General features: G+C 62.6%; 6 protein-coding genes across 6 annotated transcripts; 1 reads left to right on the top strand and 5 right to left on the bottom strand.

Annotated features, from left to right (window-relative positions):
* Positions 1–1,046: 1,046 nt before the first annotated feature.
* Positions 1,047–3,473, bottom strand: JCM10292_002929 (uncharacterized protein; the record flags this gene model as incomplete). The annotated part of the gene is made up of 8 exons (XM_076650666.1): positions 1,047–1,530; positions 1,595–1,701; positions 1,791–1,898; positions 1,961–2,386; positions 2,452–2,589; positions 2,649–2,763; positions 2,824–2,958; positions 3,154–3,473. The coding sequence occupies 8 exons, from the start codon at positions 3,471–3,473 to the stop codon at positions 1,047–1,049; spliced, it is 1,833 nt and encodes a 610-aa protein (XP_076503852.1).
* A 187-nt stretch (positions 3,474–3,660) lies between these two features.
* JCM10292_002928 (uncharacterized protein) lies at positions 3,661–5,655 on the bottom strand (the record flags this gene model as incomplete). Its single annotated transcript, XM_076650665.1, has 5 exons — positions 3,661–3,845; positions 3,910–4,700; positions 4,760–4,863; positions 4,923–5,512; positions 5,604–5,655. The coding sequence occupies 5 exons, from the start codon at positions 5,653–5,655 to the stop codon at positions 3,661–3,663; spliced, it is 1,722 nt and encodes a 573-aa protein (XP_076503851.1).
* A 190-nt stretch (positions 5,656–5,845) lies between these two features.
* JCM10292_002927 (WD40 repeat domain-containing protein) lies at positions 5,846–7,634 on the top strand (the record flags this gene model as incomplete). The annotated part of the gene is made up of 10 exons (XM_076650664.1): positions 5,846–5,949; positions 6,019–6,081; positions 6,136–6,337; positions 6,400–6,482; positions 6,547–6,659; positions 6,724–6,884; positions 6,955–7,099; positions 7,159–7,205; positions 7,265–7,343; positions 7,411–7,634. The coding sequence occupies 10 exons, from the start codon at positions 5,846–5,848 to the stop codon at positions 7,632–7,634; spliced, it is 1,221 nt and encodes a 406-aa protein (XP_076503850.1).
* Positions 7,635–7,819: 185 nt separating this feature from the next.
* Positions 7,820–11,583, bottom strand: JCM10292_002926 (M1 family metallopeptidase; the record flags this gene model as incomplete). Its single annotated transcript, XM_076650663.1, has 20 exons — positions 7,820–8,045; positions 8,106–8,233; positions 8,303–8,588; positions 8,646–8,969; positions 9,026–9,110; positions 9,171–9,324; positions 9,374–9,460; positions 9,521–9,563; positions 9,614–9,637; positions 9,693–9,776; positions 9,830–9,990; positions 10,047–10,077; positions 10,137–10,181; positions 10,244–10,425; positions 10,480–10,627; positions 10,680–10,963; positions 11,023–11,102; positions 11,158–11,384; positions 11,442–11,510; positions 11,573–11,583. The coding sequence occupies 20 exons, from the start codon at positions 11,581–11,583 to the stop codon at positions 7,820–7,822; spliced, it is 2,679 nt and encodes an 892-aa protein (XP_076503849.1).
* Positions 11,584–11,921: 338 nt separating this feature from the next.
* On the bottom strand, positions 11,922–14,829 carry JCM10292_002925 (uncharacterized protein; the record flags this gene model as incomplete). Its single annotated transcript, XM_076650662.1, has 7 exons — positions 11,922–12,378; positions 12,434–12,678; positions 12,741–13,097; positions 13,156–13,733; positions 13,790–14,073; positions 14,138–14,635; positions 14,702–14,829. The coding sequence occupies 7 exons, from the start codon at positions 14,827–14,829 to the stop codon at positions 11,922–11,924; spliced, it is 2,547 nt and encodes an 848-aa protein (XP_076503848.1).
* Positions 14,830–15,266: 437 nt separating this feature from the next.
* Positions 15,267–17,397, bottom strand: JCM10292_002924 (uncharacterized protein; the record flags this gene model as incomplete). The annotated part of the gene is made up of 11 exons (XM_076650661.1): positions 15,267–15,314; positions 15,481–15,521; positions 15,605–15,615; positions 15,677–15,757; positions 15,907–15,992; positions 16,064–16,180; positions 16,250–16,329; positions 16,404–16,758; positions 16,857–17,073; positions 17,137–17,246; positions 17,368–17,397. 11 exons carry the CDS (start codon positions 17,395–17,397, stop codon positions 15,267–15,269), a joined length of 1,176 nt encoding a protein of 391 aa, XP_076503847.1.
* Positions 17,398–17,420: the final 23 nt, after the last annotated feature.

The following is a 17,420-nucleotide window of genomic DNA, read 5'->3' as shown; positions in this document are numbered from 1 at the left end:
AACCCCGGGCCACAAAACCCAACCAACCCCCCCCCCCCCCCGCCCCGTGCCGCGGCTCGGCCGTTGGGCCCGCGCCACCCCCCCCCCCGGCCCCCCCCCCCCCCCCCCCCCCAACCAGAAACAACAAGCCCTTTGCATTGGTCCTGGGTGCGACGGCAGGCGCGCCCAATGCGCATTACGAGCTCGCGGTGCATCCCAACCCCAGATCTCGCGCCTAAGTCACTCAAGGGTGGCACAGCAATGCTGGGTACCGCACAGGGCAGCGCAACGACTGGGACAAGCGCGACTACCGCGACAAGATTGCGGCCGAGGTCCGCAAGAACCGGCAGGCGGATGCAGAGCGAGAACGGGAGGTTGACACCAAGCGTCGAGAGCATTGTCAGGAACAGCTTGCAGAGCACGTACGGCGCAGGCGTGAGCGGCAGAGGGCGCTTGTGCAGCGCCTAGCGGAGGCGGGCGCGGCCGATGTTCTTGGTGTCGCGACCCTTGTCAAGCAGGCGCAGACGGATGGCCGCCGCGTGACGCTCAAGGTCGACGCACTTGGTGTGGACGCCTTTCTCGCATACCACGCTGAGTTGGCGCGGCTCCCTGTTGACCTTGCATTCACGCCATCCGCACAGCACCTCATTGACAAGATTGACACCCTTGCGCGCCTTGGGTGTTGCCAGTTGACGGTGGCTGGGTGATGAACTTGAACCGGCATGGTGAATGTTATGGTAATTGACAAGCCTGCAACAGGATTGAGATGGTTGGGGAGAACTGGCTAAGGAAGAGAGACGAAACAAGACAAATTCGTGCAAAGGCAGATGGGCCAGGGCCAACGGCAGACAATCTTTGCCCTGGGGCCTGTACAATCAGGTCAATAGGGATATCCAGACAACAGGAAGAACAAGAGAAGACCGGCGAGCGCAAAGCCCCGCCAACAGAGAGCATCTCCTGTGTGATCTCCTTCTCAGCAAACCAATTTCCTCCGGACTTGCTCTCCTGCAGCATAAAGCTGCATTTGCAGTGCTCACGCAACAGGCCTGAGTCAAAACCACTCTGCTTCAGTGCCTAACAACATTCCACACAAAGCACACCCAGCTGAAAAGGACCGTTCCCGCTGCAGCCTGCAACGAGCGCCGCCCATTTCGCATCTCAATCCGGTCCTTCAGCCTAAAGAGCTCCTCTTCCTCATCAGCACTGGGCCGCAGAGAACTCGCAATTCCGCACGGAGAGGCAGCCGCCAGCAACCCAAACTCCGCTTCATCGCCGCTCGCCACGTTGCAAGCCGGCGTGACAGCTGCGGACTGGCTGTTGCCGTTGGCCCGCGCACGCTGACGTATCCCACTCCACCAGCGGGCCACTAGGGCGAGCTGGACGAGCGCAGCCAGAAGCAAGCCTGAAACTGCAAGGTCGACGCTGTCGGCGGAGTCGTTTCCGGATGAGCTTGACTTGCCGAGGGATATGAGGATGCCGCAGAGCGTTTGGAAGATGATGGCGCCCGCCATCTCAAGCGACTTGTGTACGCCAAGAGCGGTTGGAGCTTGGCTGCGGGAACGAGCATTTTCAGGTTGGCAGGCCCTAGCGGTGATGCACACTGAAGAAAACATACTGCCGCTCAACAATGCGCGGGACCACCAGTACCAGGAGGAGTGGGCCGCTGCCCATGCCAATTGCAGCCGGCAAAAGTGCCAGGAAGGGCGGAATGACGAGCGACAGCTGCAATTTTCCAGATGTCAGGTCAAACAGCAGTACTCTGGCTGCCGACTCAGCCACATGAGCACAATGGGTACGTTAAGGAAGCTCACCAGTAAGAGGAAGAAGTAGGTTGACGCGGTCAGAGCCGGTACGGCGACCCAGAGCTTTTCAAGCAGGCCAGGGTGCGTGTCCACAAGCCAGCCAACTAGAGGGTAGCACTGCGGTGTGCGTTTGGTCAGTAGGGCCCTTCAGATTCAGAGTCAGCGCAAGCCAGGCGCACCAGGACGGGCATGCCGAGCAGAAGCGACGCGGTGCTGCTTGCCTCGGACTGCGAGATCGAGTAGACGGCCTGCAGCAGGTGCGACGAGAGATGCTGCGTCGTGTACCACATGCCGGCGAGGGCGCATACGGCGATGTACCACCAGAAGGGGCTGCCGAAGCGCACAAGGCCCGAGAGGCGGATGGGGCGATGGCGGTCGGCGTGCTCATCCCCCTCGACCTTGCCCTCAACCGAGCATTCGCCTCCGTCAATTGGAAGAGTATGCGCAGCTGAGCGCGCAACGAGTCGAGATACTGAGCGCTCAAGAAGGGCATACAGGATGCAGGCGGAGAAGGAAAATGCGGCAAGAGAGGCGGCGGTTATGAAGGGCAGTCGAGGCGAGATCGAGTACAAGCGCTCGGATGACCAGCCGGCGGCAAAAGAAGCCTGTCGAGTTGTCGGATCAGCTAGGGTCACAGGTGGATGCCAAAAAAAGACGAGCAATTACGTACCGACTTGCCCAGTACAAGGCCCGCAGCGACAGACCTGGCGACAAAGCGGGACGATGACGAGTTGTGCCTAAGGATTATCGACTCCTGTACAACCGCAAGAGGTGAAGTGCCGCTGCCAAAGACAAGCAGCCCGAGAACCTGTGCCGTTTGACAGGATCAGACTGTGCGGTGGACAGCCTTGACAGGAGTGAACACACCATGCCGCCGACATGCTTGCCAATTCCGCCTTCACTGCTCGAAGCAAAGCAGACGATGACCTGGCCAACGAGGACAGCTCCTGTTGCCGCAAGCCCGCACGGCGCAGCGCCGTACCTGCGAGTTTGTGCAAGATCAACAAGCCAGCCCTTCACTCTCCTTTGCCGCATCACGTACTTCGGAACCAGAAAGCCTGATACGAGCGGTGTGACGGTGTTGAGTAGCTCGAAGGACGAGATCAAGCCTGCAAAGCCCGACTCGGTCGTTCCGAGGCTCTTCTTGATCGGTCCGAGGGTATAGGTGGAAAAGTGGCTGTCGCATGGTCACAAGAGCGTGAGTCTTATGCATACCAGGCGACCGAGATAGTTTCCCGCAGCGAAATCGCTGGGAACGCAAGACGTCCGAGATGCGGACGAGAAGCAGAAGGTTTCTGCCGGCAGCAGGCAGTTCGACCGCTTCGAGGGCGACCACAAGAAGCCGAGTTGAAACGAATAGAGCAAGACCCACCTTCCCACAGAGAGCACGCAAGCGCAAGCGAGCATGAGGATCCGCCGCCAACGCAGCGACGCGTGCAGGTCCGCCGCGATCCGAGCATCTTGAGCGTGTCCAGAGTCCGATTGAAGCTCGTCGAGCTCGTCTTCGTCACCCTGCGAGCTGTCGTCTCCACCGTCGAGGCCATGTGGGGACGACTCCGACTTTGACAAGCGCCCTCCTCTCGACGACGCGCGGGACGAATGCGAGAGGCGCTCAATCTCGCGATCGACTGCGTCCCAGCCCGTAGCGGAATCGGGAGTGCTCGTGAGCGAGCGCTGCAGCGGGTCGCTCATCGCTCGCTATGAGAGAGAAGCGTGGGCGGGACGCGCGAAAGTCACCTCGTTCCCCCCAGCTTGCGAACGAACCTCTCGTGGATACGATGTGCGCAACGGAGGCTTGCCAAAAAGATGAACGACAAAGGTATGCGAGTTTTCGTAGAGAACAGCGACGGCGGGTAAGCGATCAAGCCCTCCAGCCTACTCAATCGCGGCGCTGGCGCTTGTTGTCGCCGCGACCGCCACGACCACCACGGCCTCCACGCCCGCCGCGACCTCCGCGCCCACCGCGACCGCCGCGACCGCCGTCCCGCCCGCCGCGCTGCTGCGAGAAAGCCTGCTCGGCGTGGTAGCGTGCGCGCGAAAGCTGGTGCGCGCGCTCCTCGTCGACTGCAATAGAGGAAGCGGGTTAGTACAGGCCAGAGCGAACCAGAAGAAGCGGACTAGAACGCACCCGAGAGACGCTCCCACTCGACCTTGCGGCCGTCAACCTCGGCAACCTCCTGCTTGAGCTTCTCAAGCTGCTCGTCCGACACGACGTCCTTGAAGCTCGCCTGCCCCTTCGCCGGGTACTGCTGCGCGCCGCTGCCGCTCGCCGCCGGCGCCTTCTCCCCCTCATCCTTCTTCGCATCCAACGCCGACGCAACCATCGGCGGGGCGGTGAGCTTGGTCGGGAACTCCGCCTTGGGCTCGGGCGCCGCCTCCTTCATCTCCTTGTCGCTGCCGGGAAGCGCCGCGATCGGACGCGCCTCGGTGAGCGAGACAAAGGCCGGGCGGGCGATGGGCTCGAGGCGGCTTTTGAACGGGCCAAAGTCGAAGCGCGCGCCGTCTTCCTTGTCGCCCGAAGTCGAGCCGTCCTTCTTGGCAATCACAAAGCGGAAGACCTTGCCCGTCGGCCACTGACCCTCGCCCTTGCCGACCTTGTCCTCGTCAACGATCTCGATCGACCCGCCCTCGCCGCCCGTGCGGCGCGCCGTAAACTTGACACCGTCGTACAGGATCTCGCGCTCGTCGACCGCGTCGCCGTCCTCGGCCGCGCGCTTCTTGCCGTTCGCGCCGTCCTTGCGGGCGGCTGCGGCAGAGGGGACGGTCGGGAAGCCATCCTCGGCGACGAGCTTGTCGGCCCACGCGTTGAACGGCTTGGCCGACTTGGCGTACGGGTTCTTGGGGACGGCGTCCTTCGCAGGCGCGATGGGTGCCGAATCCGGAGCGTAGAGCTTGCGCTTCTCCTCCACGTAGTCGAGCCTGCACAGCAGTAACGTCGTCAGTCACAGTACAGAATGCAAGAGCGAGAGACGGCGCACTTGGACTTGGTCTCGAGCTCGGCACCCTCGAAAGTCGGCTTCGGGTCAAGCGCGAGGAACTGGTCCGCAGCGCTCTTGTCGGCAAACTCCATGAAGATCGAGCCCTGCGACAGTGGCTCGTCAGTAAGCGGCGAGGCGACCCTCAGCTGGCAGAAAGACGCACCTTGAACTTGCCCTTGCCCTTGAGCGGCGCCTTGCCCTCGGTAATCTTGTCCTCGCGGCGCATGCGCACGCTGAGGACCTTGCCGAGCTTGAGGTCGCGCGCCCACTGCTCGAGCTTCTTCTGAAGCTCCAGTTCGCCGTCGCGGATCGCGGTGCGCTCGTCGTCCGTCTCGCCGTCCTTCTCCGTCTTGGGGAAGCCCTTGACGTAGACGCTGCGCTGCATGGCGTCCTCGGGCTTGCGGAGGGGCGTCTTGCGACGCACGAACCAGCCGGCGCCGGTCTCGCCGTCCTTTCCGAACTTGCGACACTCGACGAGCGTCGAGTTCTGGACAACGTCGGCGACGGCGTCTACCGAGCCGAGGCCCTGGGGCGCGGGCTCGAGGTAGGGCTGCATGCGCTTGAAGCTGGCGAGCTTGTCGAGCGGGAGCCAGCCGAGGTGGAACTCGTTGTGCGCGCACTTGGCATGCTTGGGCGAGTCGGCGGGAGGAGGCGTGTTGGCGATGACGGCGGCGGGGTCGTGGTGGGCGACGGCCCAGAGGTTAAAGAGGAACTTGTCAAAGGGCAAGTTCGAGTTGCTCAGGTAGAACTCGACTGTGCACGGGCGAGACGACCGAGAGCATCAGTGCGATGTGAGCGACGAGCGCGTGCGGCAGCGGAGTGGGACGAGCTGCGGCGGGCGTACCCTGGGTGAGGACGGCGTCCTTGATGGCGTCCGGTGCAGTCTGCTCGCTCATCGTGGCTCGGCGGGGACGAAGGAAGGACGCGAGTGCGCCGCCCCGCACCGCCTCGTCGCTCCGCCTGCGCTCGAGCTCAAACCCGCGACTCGCGCCTCGCCGGCTCACCCTGTGCTGGACTGCGACTGACACGCCCAGACTCTCGATTCTTGCTTCTGCCCGCTGCCGTGCACGCCATCGCAAGCGAGGGATGCCGGACCTGGCCTTCTCATCTCCGCCCGCTCGCATCGCTACAGCTCCCGCGCCAAACCGCTCAGACAAACCCGCCGATGCTTTCTTCCGGGACTTGCAGATGTAAGGGTCGCGGTCCTACTTCGGACACCGCTATTTCGGCTGTACTCACCTCGCTTGTCCCGCTCGCAGCTGTCCAGACGGATCCTGCGTCCTCGCAACAGCCGAGGACCGTTCAGTGTCCCTCTTTGCATTGTGCGTCGTCGTAGCCTGCTCTCACGAGCGTCAATTCACTCCTGGCTGGTGCAGACCGTCGGACGTCCCCGACGAAACGCCCACTCCCTCCACTTCAGCGCACACGCTCGATGCCGCGTGGACCTATTCGCCGCCCGACTCGCTCTTCTCGTCTGCGTGGTACCCTGGCGCGACGTCGGCCGATCCAGCCATGTTCAGCTTTGCCGTCGGCGTGAAGGACCACCCCGTCCACCTGCTTGATGGGGCAGATCAGCGGGTGAGCCACTCGCTTCAATGCCCATGTTTCTCGTTGAGCTGTGCTCACGTTTCCCCATGTAGGTCCGCGCAAGCTATCCGATCGTCGACCACACCGAACGCTTCGTCGCTCCGCACAGCATGGCTTTCGCGCCTAACGGAGCGAGGTACGTCGCCTCGCGGCTCTCACCCGCACGCTCCTGTTTTCCGCTCATTCTTCGACTCTCACAGCCTGTACTGCGGCTTCGAGAATGCTATCGAGATCTTCGATGTCGGCTCGCCCGGTGCAGAGGGGTACAGGCTGCACACGACGCCCACTCGCAGCTCGAAAGAGGGTCAGAAAGGTGCGACTCGCCGCTTGCCGTGCTTCTATCGCCGAGCTTTGTTGACAGGCTACTGAACACGTAGGCATCATCTCCTCGCTTGCCTTCTCGGGCCCCGACCCTACGTCGGGCTCGTCTTGCCTGGCGGCAGGCTCTTTCTCGGGCACGGTTGGGCTGTACGACCCTTCGCAGTCCAACCCGCTCGTCGACCTGTTGTGGCCCTCACAGCGCGGCGGAGTCACCAAGGTGCGCCATCTCGAGCGGCATGCTGAGCGACTTGCAGAATTTGACATCTCCCGTCCGCACGCCCCTGTAGGTCCTCTTCCATCCTCTCTCGCCGCATCTCCTCTTCGCCGCCTCGCGCCAGTCATCACACCTTGACGTTTGGGACTTGCGCAACACGTCAAGACCCAGCAGCAGCGGGCGGCTGCGACGCAAAGCCAGGACGAATCAACGATTAGGTGCGAGCCGATGCGCGCCGCTTCCTTGAGAATCCAAAGACTGAAGTTTTGCCCGACAGGCTTCGATATCGACCCGAGCGGGACCTGGCTTGCCGCGGGAGACCAGGTGCGTCTGCCCTGCTCACCCTGATCACCCGCTTGTCCCTGAACGTTTTGTGCTTGCAGGATGGGCAGCTCTCCATCTTCAGCGCGCAGCCGTTGCCCGACGAACTCGAGCCCGTTACGTCCTTCACGCTTGCTGATAGTACGATTCCTCCTCTGCCTATCAATTTGCCGGCCCATCCAGCATACTGACATGGCTAACTGTACAGAACCGCTCGGCGCAACCGTCTTTCACCCGTGGCTCCCGCTGCTCCTCACCGCTTCCGGGACTCGCACTTTTCGGCACCGCCGGCGGCGCGACTCGAGCAACTCGAGCTCAAGCGAGAGCAGCGAGGACGGTGAGGTGGAGGCGGTGGTTGACCGAGGGGGCGTTCGTAAAGAGCGAAGCGAAGAGCTGGAGTCTGCGTCGCTCGGGCTGTGGAAGCTGTCATAAGCATGCAGTACACCCACAGAGCTCTCGTTGTTTCGCACCTTGCGCAATGAATATCGTTCCCTCGAGAGACGACTTGCTTCGCTCAGGTTGGCGAAGCTTCCCGCAGCGAGACAAGAAGGGCGAAAGCATACTGCAAGCACAATACACCTCGCAGCTTGGCCGGCGAGCTGAGCACGTCTACTCGCCTACTGCGCAAAACCCGAGTCCCGGTCTCCGACTTGCTCCTCGCCAGCTTGGCGCAAGTAGCCCTCCTTATCCAGCCAAGCCCGCACGTCGTGCTTCTCCCGCTCAAGCCACCGGGACTTGGCGCGCACGAGGTCGAGTCCCTGGTGCAGTGGCTGGGCGTAGGCGGTTGTATCTTTGTTGGCGAAGAAGGCTTCGACGGCGAGCGCGTCAGACTCGGACGAGAAGCTGCTCGCGGAAAATCACTCTGCGACTCTGTTGGTCCAGAAAAAAGCGCGCGACACGAACGACTGGAAGGACGCGGCGGCGACGCTGCCGAGCAGCATCGAGCCCCTGAACTGCTGCTCGAGCTGCGGCCAGGCCTGCTGGACAAGGGACCAGACGAGACGGCGGGCAGACGGGTTTGCCGCGAGGCCCTGCACGCGAACAATAGGTTCAGCTCAGAGGGATCCGTAGAAGAGGAACCGTGTTGATTTCAGACGTACATGAAGGAAGTGCGGGAATAAGTCAGCCTTGACCTCCCCTCCGCTCAACATCGCGGCCGTCCGTTGGATGAGCTCAGGCTGGCGAGTATTGCACAGCCCGGCAATCGCAGCAATCTGGTGCTGCGGCGTTGGCGGTTCGCGAAAGATGGCGAGTGCTGCCTCATAATCTCGCTCACGGCCGTGCTGCACAGCCGCTGCAACAACAAACATGGCGAGGTGGGCTGCGAGCAGGTCTGACTCGCCTGCGAGAAGACCGCCAAACGCTTGTTGCACCCAACAAAGGAGGCTGGCGAGGAGAAGCGTGAGCCTCAGCCGTTTAGAAGGTCAAGCGACTCGTACGCACTCGACATCTTCGACAGCAGCAGCCGCAGCAACAACCAGTGCGCGGAAACGGCGCGTCTCTGGGTCATCTTCTGGCCGGTGCTTGAGCCCAAGTAGATCGACGATAGGACGGAAAAGCTTGCGCCCGAATGCCCGAAACGCAGTAAGCTCTGCGGCGGACTCCTCCCACCACGCATCGGCGAAGCGCTTGAAAGCACCGGTGAGTTCGGCCCATACAAGAAAGTCGGTCTCGTGAGAGGCGAAGGTCGAGAGGAAGTCGAGGGTTGGCACTGTGTGGGTGTAGCCAGCTTCGGCGAGGAGGAGCGAGTCTTCGACAACGGCGAGCCTGCACAAGTAAGCGTGAGTCATGGTCCGATAAGCGCTTGGTATACACTGGCGCACCTGTCAGACAGCGCCAGCTTCGAGTCTGCCTGTCCTGCCTCTGCGGCCAGATTGGCGAGGTGCGAGGGTGGATAGGCGATGCGGACTAGTCGTGGCAACAGGTCAGTTGGCGCCATATCAGCGAGCAACGCAGACGTAGACATACCAAATGAGCGGGAGCCGGTGTTGAGGAGGTAGAGCAGGCCGGGCTTGGGGATGACGAGCTCGCGGGTGTCGAAGACCTTGATCCCAGCGGATGCACCCGAAGCCGCGTCTCGGACGAACAGCGGAATTGACCAGATAGCCTCATCTTCCTCAACCTGCCAGTTGTGTAAGCGCAAGCCCGTTTCTTCAGGTAAGTACGCGCACCTTCAGGTCTCCCGTGGCAAGGAAGCGGTTCTGCCGCAGCTTGAGCGAGTCGCCGATCTCCTCGACGGTGATGACGGGGAAGCCGACCTGTGCATAGCGCTACGAGTGAACAATTGCGAGGGACGAACGCAGATGCCGGTGATGCACCTCTTCGATCCACGTTGCCATGAAGGCTCCGACATCGATGTTGCTCACAGCCGATAGGGCGCTCCACAGTTCCCTATTGTAGCGCAGCCGTACTTGTTCTTCTTGAGGTAGGCAGCACTGTGATTCTTTAGGTCAGGAATGCGGGAAAGGGAGGAATGGCCGTGCAACTTGCGTTCCGGCAAGGAATCTCTCCTCGCCGATCACGTCGCACAGCATCTTGAGCACCGCCGAGCCCTTCTCGTACGAGATGTGGTCGCTGCAAACGGGAGTCAGCCCATTTCCGGAGGTGATGTATTGAGAGGCACGCACAAGTTCTGCGCGATCTCTGTTTCGTGCTTGCACAGCAGATGGATCGGGTGCGAGCCGCGAAGCGCGTCAATTTGCAGCGCAGTTGATCGGTGAAACTTGATGAAGCTCGCATCTACGTTCCACGACGGTTCAAGGGTGCGGATGGCGACGATCTCGCCAATCTGCGACGAGGTAGTTCAGCGCGACTTGTTGACGGAGGGGCTCGAACCATGCGCACCAAGGTTGCGAAGCTCTCGTTGAGCCAGAGTCTGCGAGAGAAGAATTTGTGAGAGGACAGTCGGACTGTTGGAAAGGAGGCGCAACGCACTCATCCCACCAGCTCAAAGTCGTCGAGTTGCCGAACCACATGTGCCTGGCCGCACGAGTATGTCAGCCAGTCACAGTGACGAATCCACACAGCCAAGCGTCACGAACGCTGCCTCATGCGACACAGTCGTCACGACCTGCCGCAGCGCAGCATCGCCGCTGCGCTCCTCGTCGTAAAGGAGCGAGACCGCGCGACCCGTGACAAGGCCGTAATTCTCCATGGCTCCGGCTTCAAACTCGTCAACAACAAGCATATCGAGTTTGCCGAGCTCGTACGGCAGCTCGAAAAGCTGCAAAAGACGGAGGTCAGCAGGGCGCTCAGCGGAGAAAAGGAAGGATTGCACCTTCTCGTAGACAGGCATGACCCGGCTGAGAGTATCGAGGGCCCGCTGGCCCTGCCCACGCTTGAGGTGCTCGCGAGCAGTCGAGGCGTACAGTCGCAGAGGAACCTGCGCGCCGGTCAAGGGCGAGGTGTATTGCGACGAAATGAAGCTGGAGGGTGACGGGTTAGCTGGCACTCGCGAGACAAGGGCAGCAGACTCACTCAAAAAACCCGACTGCCCAAGCCACTACATAGGTTGACATAGGCGGAGTCGGCTTGAAGGCGACGAGCTCCCAAGCATCCGCTGCGTTGCAGCAGGGTGAGGCTGCGGCGAGGAATCCTTCGTCTCCCGAGAGGAAAGCAAAGCTGCACGCAGCAGTCTCGGTGAAGCGGCCATCCGAGGGGATTTGCTGAGCCACAGGTGTGTTGGACAGCGAATTGAGGCCGGCGGGCGAGATGAGCGAGATGGAGAAAGTAGCCTTCTTTGCGGGATGATCGAAGCAAGGCTGGAGGATCGGGGTCAGCTTGTGATTGCATGGAGTCAACAAGGCAGTAGAACACGCACAAACGCTTTGCGCGCACTCGTAGCCTGAAACTGCGTGACGGCGTAGAAGTCGCTTTCGCCAGCCGCGACTCGGTAGTAGCCTGCATGACCTGATTTGTCAGGCAGTGCCGGCGACACACTGGTCGGAAAACGCACCCTGCATCCCGCTCTGATCGAGACGGCCTTCCAATCGAAGCGCAAGGATGGCCTCCCCCGCAGGCACGTCGCGCCCGAAGTCGAGGGTAGCAAGCTCTTCTTCCTCATCAAGCTCGACAGATCGAGCAGGGAAACGCTCTGCATACTTGACAAGTACCGCGCCGAGCAGTCGCAGCGGCGCAGCGGCGTTCACTGTGATGGTCGAGGACGGTTCGGAGAGGACGAGCCTGGAATAGGCGGGTCAGACGATTCTGCGCTTCTACGACCAGCGCAAGCGAGCTCACTGGATCTCTGCCACACCCGAGAAGGAACTGGGGAAGCTCGTCTTGATGACGAGGCTGTAGCTCGAAGGACTGCGCAGTGAGAGGGAGCAGGCTCAGCCAAGCGTGCCGCAGTCGCTACGCCGGGGACGTACGTGACAGACATGGTCGTCACCACTCGAGCGAGCAAGAAGCAGGAGACAAGCCATCAGTAGCGAGCAGAGCGGAGAGCCAGGGTCAGAGGACAGCGATGAGGCGGCTCAGGGGAAAAGGAGCCGGACAAAGAGGCGGCGCGGGAAGACACGCGCCCTGCGTAGGCTCCAGCCTGCTCACACAAGGGACATAGCGACCGCAGCAAGCGCCGTGAATAGGGTAACGGGTCGGAAGGCAACCTTGTTTCGTCGAGGTGAGAGCAAGCCGGTCATGCCAGGGGGAAAACGAAGAGATGCAATGCAAGAAACCTGTACTAAGCTTGAGATGGAGAACCGCCCGTGAGCTATGAATCTAGAGCTCGTCGCGGATGTGCTCGGCTTTCGCCGCTTCCGTCGCCGCACCGCCAGCAACCCGCTCGAACTCGACCACCGTCTTGCCCTCACCGACCTTGACCGTCTCGCCGCCGAGGCCGCCCGGGCCAGCGAATTGCTCGCCCGTGCGCGAGTCGAACGCCTTGACGTCGAGGACGAGGCCGGCGGGAAGGCCGGCAAAGTCGACCGAGAGAGGCACCTCCTCCTGCTCCTCCATCTGAGTCGTGATGGCGAAGGCGCGCTTCGACAGCGTCTTCAGGTCGAGCTCGACAGGCGACGCTGCCGACGCCGGAAGGAGGTGGACCCGGACTGAGACAAGAGTGCTCGTCTTGAGCGCCTCGAGAAGGGGCGCGACCTCGCGCGCGAACGGGCTCAGCGGGTTGAGGAGAGCAACGACCTGGAGGAAGCCCTGCTTCGTGTCACCGAGCATGATGTTGCTGCAGGGGGGAGATGTGAGCTGCGGAAACGGCGGACATGAGGGAGTAGACGTGCACGAGGTTCTTGACCTCTTCCGAGCGGGACGACGGGACCGCAACGCGCTTGACGCCGGCAGCATGTGCAACGACAGACGTGGCAACCATGATGAGGTCGGCTTGGTGCCTGCGGTTTGCAGCGATCTTCTCGTGGTAGTTGGGCTTGGCGGCGGCGACGACGGGTTGAATGCGGCGCTTGAGCTCGTACTGGTGTAGGGCGTGGAAGCTGCCCGTGGCAAACTTGTTGTCCTCCAAATTGATCACCTGTCGAGACGAGTGTCAGCGCGAGTTGAGCGGAGAAGGCGAGCGCGTGAGAAAAAACGTACACGACCATTGAGGACGACCGCCGCCTGACCCGGAGCAGCGCCGACGCGCTCAGCGAAAGGCGCGACACTCGACCACCATTCCTTGATAGCCTCGGCGTCAGCTGCATCGGCACCGCGCTCAACGAAGGGCGTGATCGGGTTCTCGGCGTTCCACTGGTCCGAGAGGGAGCGCTTCGGCGGGTGCTCGGCCGACGCCTGGAGCTCAAGGAAGGCAAGGAGCTCCTGCGGATAGATTTCGGGGATGTCGCCCGACTTGATGAGCTTTGCAAAGAGCGACGAGAAGGCGTATTGGTCGACGGGCACAGTCGGGTCGGCGGGGTTGTGCACAAAGGTGAGGCGGATCTCGCCCGTGTTCTCCTGCAGTCGCCACAGACAATGAGTCTACGCGTAGTTATGGACGACGCATTTGACTCACGAGGAAGCGCAGCGCGTTGGCAGCCAGGGTGCGGCCATCCGGCGTGTCAAGGTCGGCGACAACGTGCACGGTCGCGATCGCGGGCGGGTCCGCGGCGTCCTCATCGCCAATCTCGGCGTCGGTCGTCATGCCTTCAAGGTAGCTGTCGCGGAGGAAGCGGGCGGGGAGGTCCTCGAGGACCTTGCCGAGGTTGACAAACTTGAGCGGCTTGGCGTGCGTCGGGATGGCGAGGCTCTGCGCCGACTTGCGCGGCTCCTCGTGCGTCAGGTTGGCGCCGAGGAGGATCTCTAGCGCGTCCTCCTCGTTGATGATGTGCGCGGCGAACTTGATTGACTGGAGGATGTCGCGCTCGGCGTTTACGAGGTCGGCAAACTGAGCGTGCGAAAAGTCCGAAGGCGACAGCGGGATGCCGTTGAGCGTGAGCTGCTCCGTCAGGCTCGACTCGGTCGCAAGCTTCTTGCGCGGCGCCGTCTTGGCGACTTGGTTGGCGACGACGGGGAGCAACGACGTGACCTTCTTGAGCATGCCGAAGCGGTCGGGCGACGCGCGGATGTACGAGATGGCGCGCATCGTGAAGTCTGCGGAGCCGATGCGTCAGGGCATAGCCAGGCGGAACGAGGTGAGCGCGACGCACCAGTCGTGTCCTTGATCTCGGGCACCTCGAGTCCGTCCTTGACCTCGGCCACGACCTGGAAGTCGGGCTCATAATTGTGGACCTGGACCTGCGGGTCGGGCTTCCACCTCACCGCGAGCTGGATGCGGGGCTGGCCGCGCTCCGGAGCTGCGAGCGCGTACAGGCCCTGGTAGAGCGAGGGGAAGGCCTCGTCCGTCGGGGCGGCGTAGAGGACGATGAGCGGGAGAGATTCGTCGCGCTCGGTCGGCAGAAGGTGGTCGAAGTTGTGGGCCTCGAGCGACTCGCTTAAAGCGTGAAACGGCGTCAGCGGAGGAAACAAGAAGGGCGAAATGGCAAGGACGGGCTCACCCCTCGAGGGAAAGCGGGCCCTTGGCGTCGCGCTGCTTGAGGCCGACGTGCGACCAGAAGATGTCCATGTCGCACACCTTGTGGCCGTTGACGTCGATCCAGCTGAGGCACTCGCCCTTGACCTTGCGCACGAGCTGGACCTCTGCCTCGCGCTGCTCGGCGAGTGCGCGCATCCCCTCGAGCTTGGGGAGGGCAAAGTTGGCCGCGAGGGCATTGCGCATGAGCGTGTACGACCCGCGCGACTTGGACACTTCTTGGAAGCGGAAGAGCGACTGCTCGAGCGCGATGAGCGACTCGTTGGCTGTCAGGTGCCGCGTGAAGATGGGGTTGTGCGCCGCGTACTTGCTCTTGCGCGGCTTGCCGTCGAGACCGGGGCCGGGCGGCGTGAAGACAGGGTTGGACAGGTCGAGGCGGGTGAGGCGCATGCGGCTCTCATAGGCGGTGAGGTTGCGCAGGTACGTGTGGTACAGGGCGGGCCGGACATGGTCGACGGCAGCTCTGTGTGGCGCCAACCCTGTCAGCGCGTTCCACGCGGAACTTGTGCGCAGGATGACGACGACGCACAGGTATCGCGTGGCAATGTCATACGAGTGGGGAGAAGCGACGCGGACAGAGAGCCGCGAGTCGGCCGCCCACGCCAGCGTAGCGAGCACGAGCGCAGCACACAATTGCAGCAGTGCAGCCCTGGCCATGGCAAAGCAGACGACGTCGAAGCAGGAGACGGAAAGGGAGAGGCTCCGAGATGAATGCAGCTGCAGCGACGCGTCGCGACCCGTCGCCCAGCGGGACTGCGCGCGCGTCGCCGAGGTGAGCCCGAATGTATCAGGAAGTCCGGGACACGAGGCGCGGGCTGATTAGTTGGTAACAGGGGTCGTCTGGGTGATTACAGCTAGCACGGCGAGGCGGGAGAAAGGAAGGACTAGGATGGGGGAAAGGGGGCTGATAGCGACCGGTGCAGAGGGTTCGCGAGCAGGTGGACGTCGGCGCGGGTGAGCGCCAGCGCGTGTCAAAGAGTACGGTATAACGAGTGTCGTGAGTGGGAGGGGAAAAGGGCGAGGAAGCGAGAACGAGTACGAGCGTCTGTGACGGGAGCGGAAGGAGGAGGAGTGAGGAGGGGCTGTCGGAGTGTTTAGGCGAGACGAAGACGCTGCGCGGCAGCGTTGTTGTTGTTGTCGTTCTGCGACGAAGCGGACGAGGTGGTTTAGAGTTTGCCCTAGTGTCAGTAAACGAGCGCGCGAGGAGAGGAGGATCAGCAAAGGGAGGACGTGATGACGGCCAGCGATGCCCCCTAGTCCGCGCGAACACATGCCCTGTGCTGAAGAACATGGGAAAGAGTTGCTCACCTGGTTCTTGAGAACCTCGACGACGACGACAACGACGACGACTGGAATGGGAGTTCAGTCAGTTTCGGCGCAAGTGGACCTCCGCTGGGTTTCGCTAGCAGGTCGTGCGCGAGCGGATACACACCGATGATGATGCTGTAGCGGAGAGCAAGTCGTCAGCAAGAGGGCCCAAAGCGTTGCAGAAAGGCATACGCACATGAGCAGGATGATGAAGCAGGCCCAGCGCATCTTGCGCGCGCGGCGCGCCGACTTGACGGCGCTCTGCGTCTGCTTGAGACTGTATTGTCGCGCGTGTTGGATGGAATGCGGATGATGTGCAGATGGTGAGGGAATATAGGAGTCAAGGGGTCGGACGGACGGAGCGACGACAGGCCGTAGTCAGCATCGCGTGAGCGACACGAGGATCTTGAACGGCAGTGTACGCACCCTTGCTCGACATCCGTGTTGACCTGCACCGCCTGCGTCTCGACCGTGCGGACCGCCTCGTCCTGCTCGAGCACGAGCGTGGCCATCTGTACGGGTGATGCGACGTCAGCACGGCGGACCGAGGCAGGCGCAGACAGTGAACGGGAGGGAAACGCACGTCCTGCATCATCTGCGCAAGCTCGGTGATGGTCTCCTCGATCTTGCGCAGGTCCTGGTTGCGCGACTGGACCTCTGCGAATGCTGCGCGCGCGCCCTGCGTCCGCGAGGACATGAGCTGTTCAGGGCGAATCTGAGGGTCAGTGCGGGGACTCATGGCGAATGAGAAGTTGGAGTGGGGGCGGACCGCTTGCGAGAAGATCTGCGCGCCACCCTGCGAGTCCTCCCATGCCGCCTTGATCTCCGAGTCGGTTGCGTCGGGCTTGACTGCAGTGTGTGTACGAGTGAGCGACGGAAACAGCAGGGTCAATGCGGACAAAGGCGGAGGGGGGCCAGCGCACCAATCTTGATTTGGCGAGCCATGCGGTCGCGGTACTTTTCGCGGCTGCGCTTCTCGACGAGGTTGTACTCCTCGAGTGCGCGCTTGAACGAGTTCTGGAGGTTGGCGATCTGGAGCTTGCGCGTCTGGAAGTTTGCGTCGCCCTGCGGGCTCGTCTTGTTGATCTCGTTGAGCTTGGTGATGCGGTTCCGGACCGAGTTGGTGAGGCCCGTCGTGTGGCTCGTCAGCTGCGACAGCTGCGCGCCCGTCTGCGACTGGGTCGCGTCGTCGGTCGAGGCGAGGCGGCGCGAGTGCAGCTCCGAGACGGCGTTGATGTTGTTGTGCAGCTGCTTGATCTCGTCCTGGATCGACTCGACCTACGGGGAGCACGGGCACACGCACAGGTTCCATGCAGCAGAGTCAGCGTCGCCTGCGCGGGGCCGCGAACGAGGGGAGGTCGACGCCGAGAGCGCACCTCGGCAAAGAAGGGACCCAGGTCAGAGCCGATGAGGCTGCTCCCGCCGGTGCGGCCCATGGGCTGCATGCCGTACGCGTCGCCCTGTCCGACGGGCGGGGCGTACTGCTGGCCGTAGCCCTGCTGCTGGCGCTGCTGCATGGGCAGAGGGGGTGCCTGCTGGTACGGTGCGGACGCGTAGCCCTGCTGCTGGTGGGGCGCGCCATAGCCTCCGCCACTGCATGTGCTCGACCTGATCAATAGCCGAACGCGTGCGTGTGCTCAGGAGGGCGGGACGGACCCGTACGGAGCGTCGTAGGGCTGCTGCTGAGGCGAGGCGTACCCTCCCCCGCCGTACGCGCCCTGCTGCTGCTGCGGTGCCTGGTAGCCGTACGCGCCCTGCTGCTGCGACTGCGTGCAATCCCGAGCGTGTCAGCTGGCGTGCGGGCGGAGAGGGCGCGGGACCAGGCGAGCGGGTCCGTGACGAGGACGAGCGGGAGAGGGAGAGCGAGAGCGGGCGGGAGAAGCGCACGCGGGCTTCGCGGAGACGGTCGCGCGACATGGCTGGATCTAGACTGGGCTCGG

The sequence above is a fragment of the Rhodotorula paludigena genome (genome assembly GCF_050403205.1).
Source record: "Rhodotorula paludigena JCM10292 DNA, Rt_paludigena_JCM10292v1_ctg38, whole genome shotgun sequence".
In the NCBI taxonomy this organism is placed as follows: Eukaryota; Fungi; Basidiomycota; class Microbotryomycetes; order Sporidiobolales; family Sporidiobolaceae; genus Rhodotorula; species Rhodotorula paludigena.
This window is presented reverse-complemented; position numbering and strand designations above follow the sequence as displayed.